The 2500-nt window shown below is 50.9% G+C and overlaps 1 protein-coding gene across 1 annotated transcript in view; it reads left to right on the forward strand.

The window, feature by feature from the left end:
- The first annotated feature begins 792 nt into the window (after positions 1-792).
- Positions 793-2500, forward strand: part of cebpa (CCAAT enhancer binding protein alpha) — a 2586-nt gene continuing 878 nt past the window's right edge. Inside the window, exon 1 of the mRNA XM_028572629.1 lies at positions 793-2500. This exon is cut by the window's right edge and continues 878 nt beyond it. Within this exon, the coding sequence (XP_028428430.1) occupies positions 1022-1999 (978 nt within the window). The 5' untranslated portion in view covers positions 793-1021 and the 3' untranslated portion in view covers positions 2000-2500.

Genomic DNA, 2500 nt, shown 5'->3' on the forward strand with positions numbered 1-2500 from the left:
TTGTCTTTAAGTTTAGCCTAATGACAGACTGTTAAATATGAATGTTTTATTCGCACAGCAGCATTATAAAACAGACGTTTTCGTTTGGATCGTGTCGCAGTTCTGAAGTGCAACGGCTCATTTCTTAGGAGCGCCTCGATAAACTCAGAAGAGTTTTAAAAAGCGAACAGCCATGTTTCATACATTTTGCTTGTGCCGAATTGTAGAGTGGCTCGTGCTCTTTCGGAGTCTCAAACTCACTTTTGTGCACTTTGTCCAGTTTGATAATTATATAGAAATGACTTTGATGACCATGATCTTGAATGGAGTTCGCAGTGAGGAGCGTAACACAGGCTGGAATAAACGTTCCATTCTGTGCTAAGCTCGTTTCAGGAGCAGCGCGTTAAAACACTATCAGAAGAGTTTTAAAAAGCGAACAACCACGGTTCATACTTTATACTTAAGCCGAATTGTAGAGTGGCTCGTGCTCGTTCAGAGTCTAAAACTCACGTTTGTGAATCTTGTCCCAATTTTGATGAAGATGTAGGAATTAGTTTATTGACGAAGATTTCTGAACGGAGTTCGCAATGAGGAGCTTTAACACTTAACACAGGCTGGAATTAACATTCTGTTCTGTTCGCCCCCCAAAAAAAAAAACAGTTCTGTGCAGTGTGTGTGTGTGTGTGTGTGTGTGTGTGTGTGTGTGTGTGTGTGTGTGTGTGTGTGTGTGTGTCCCGCCCACTGCCCCACTCCCTCCTCCTGCTATATAAGCGCAGTTTGACAGCTCACAGTTTACTGAGCAGGAGGAATCAGACGGGACTCCTGCAGCTTTCAGCCGCTTGTCTCTGCTTCTCTCTCTGCTCTGGATCACAAATAATAAAACCTGTTTTACACTCACGTTACTCACCGATCTTCTGCGCAGCAATTCGGCGCATGTGTGGAGGTGTGTAACCCCTCTCTCACTCAGCCGAGGACCGGGCACTTGGAAAGCTGACTTTTGTGTCCAAAAACTGAATTCTCGGGGAGTTTTATATCGCCATGTATGCTCGGGTTTAGATCCTCCATGGAGCTCTCTAACCTGTACGAGGTCGCGCCCCGGCCCCTGATGAGCAGCCTGACCCACGGACAGCAGCCCTCCTCCGGCTACAGAGACCCGGCCGACCTCGGCGGTGACATCGGAGACAGCGAGACCTCCATCGACCTGAGCGCCTACATCGATCCGTCGGCGTTCAACGACGACATTCTGGCAGACTTGTTCCACCACAGCTCCCGGCAGGACAAACTCAAGATCATGAACGGGGAGTACGAGTCCGTGCCGTCGTGTGTCGGCGGTCCGGGACCCCAACAGCAGCCGCCGCAGCACCCCTACATGTCCAACTACATGGAGTCCATGATGGAGCCTCTGTACGAGCACAATCCGCGTAGAATCCGTCCCGTGGCGATCAAGCAGGAGCCGCGCGACGATGACGACATGAACCCGGGAATGCCTCCGACCTATCACCACCCGCACGCGCAGCAGTACTCCCAACAGCAGCCCCAGCAGCCGCATCTCCAGTACCAGATCCAGCACTGCGCTCAGACCACAATGCACCTCCAGCCGGGTCACCCGACCCCCCCGCCGACCCCGGTGCCTAGCCCGCATCAACACCACCCGCACCCGCACCACCACGCGCACCACCACGCTCACCAGGGCGCCATGAAGCTGCTGGAACACCAGCGGGGCAGCAGCAGCAGCAGCAGCGGCGGCAGCGGCAGCGAAAAAGGCGGGAAATCCAAGAAGAACGTGGACAAGAACAGCCCGGAGTACCGGCTGAGGCGCGAGCGCAACAACGTGGCCGTGCGCAAAAGCCGAGACAAGGCGAAGATTCGGAACATGGAGACGCAGCACAAAGTGGTGGAGCTGACCACGGACAACGACCGGCTGCGGCGGAGGGTGGAGCATCTGACCCGGGAGCTGGACACGTTACGGGGCATCTTCCGACAGCTACCCGACGGGTCCTTCAAACCGCCGGGCAGCTGAGAGGCACCGAGCCGCCGCCGCCGCCGCAGCTGCCGCTGCCGTCGCTGCCGGACCAACAAGCAGGTGTCCTGTTGCCAAAAAGTGATCCTGAGGAAAACAGCTTGTTACTGGATGTATTACCCCTTTAAAAAGGTATTTTTTTTTTAACAGATTAGAAAGGTATGTGTGGGCTGTAAGCTGTCAGATAAAATCCTCATGAATGCATGAGATAGAAAAAAAACAACTTTTAAACACAAGTTATTAGCTGTGATCACTTTTGGCAAGTGCAAAAGTGCATTTTATGGGTTGTAGGCTATTGGACCTTTTAAAAGTTTTTTTTTTTTTTTTTTTTAACAGATAAAAAAAAAACTCTTTGAGGGTTATAATCTGTCAGATAAAAGCCTCATGAATGAAATCAAGTCATTTTGGGGCAGAAACAACCTCTTAAACACAAGGTAGAAGCTGCGATCACTTTTTAGCAAGCGTTTTATGGGTTGTATTGGCCCTTTAAAAAGTTTTTTT

The sequence above is a fragment of the Perca flavescens genome, unplaced genomic scaffold, assembly GCF_004354835.1.
Source record: "Perca flavescens isolate YP-PL-M2 unplaced genomic scaffold, PFLA_1.0 EPR50_1.1_unplaced_scaf_25, whole genome shotgun sequence".
NCBI classification, from domain to species: domain Eukaryota; kingdom Metazoa; phylum Chordata; class Actinopteri; order Perciformes; family Percidae; genus Perca; species Perca flavescens.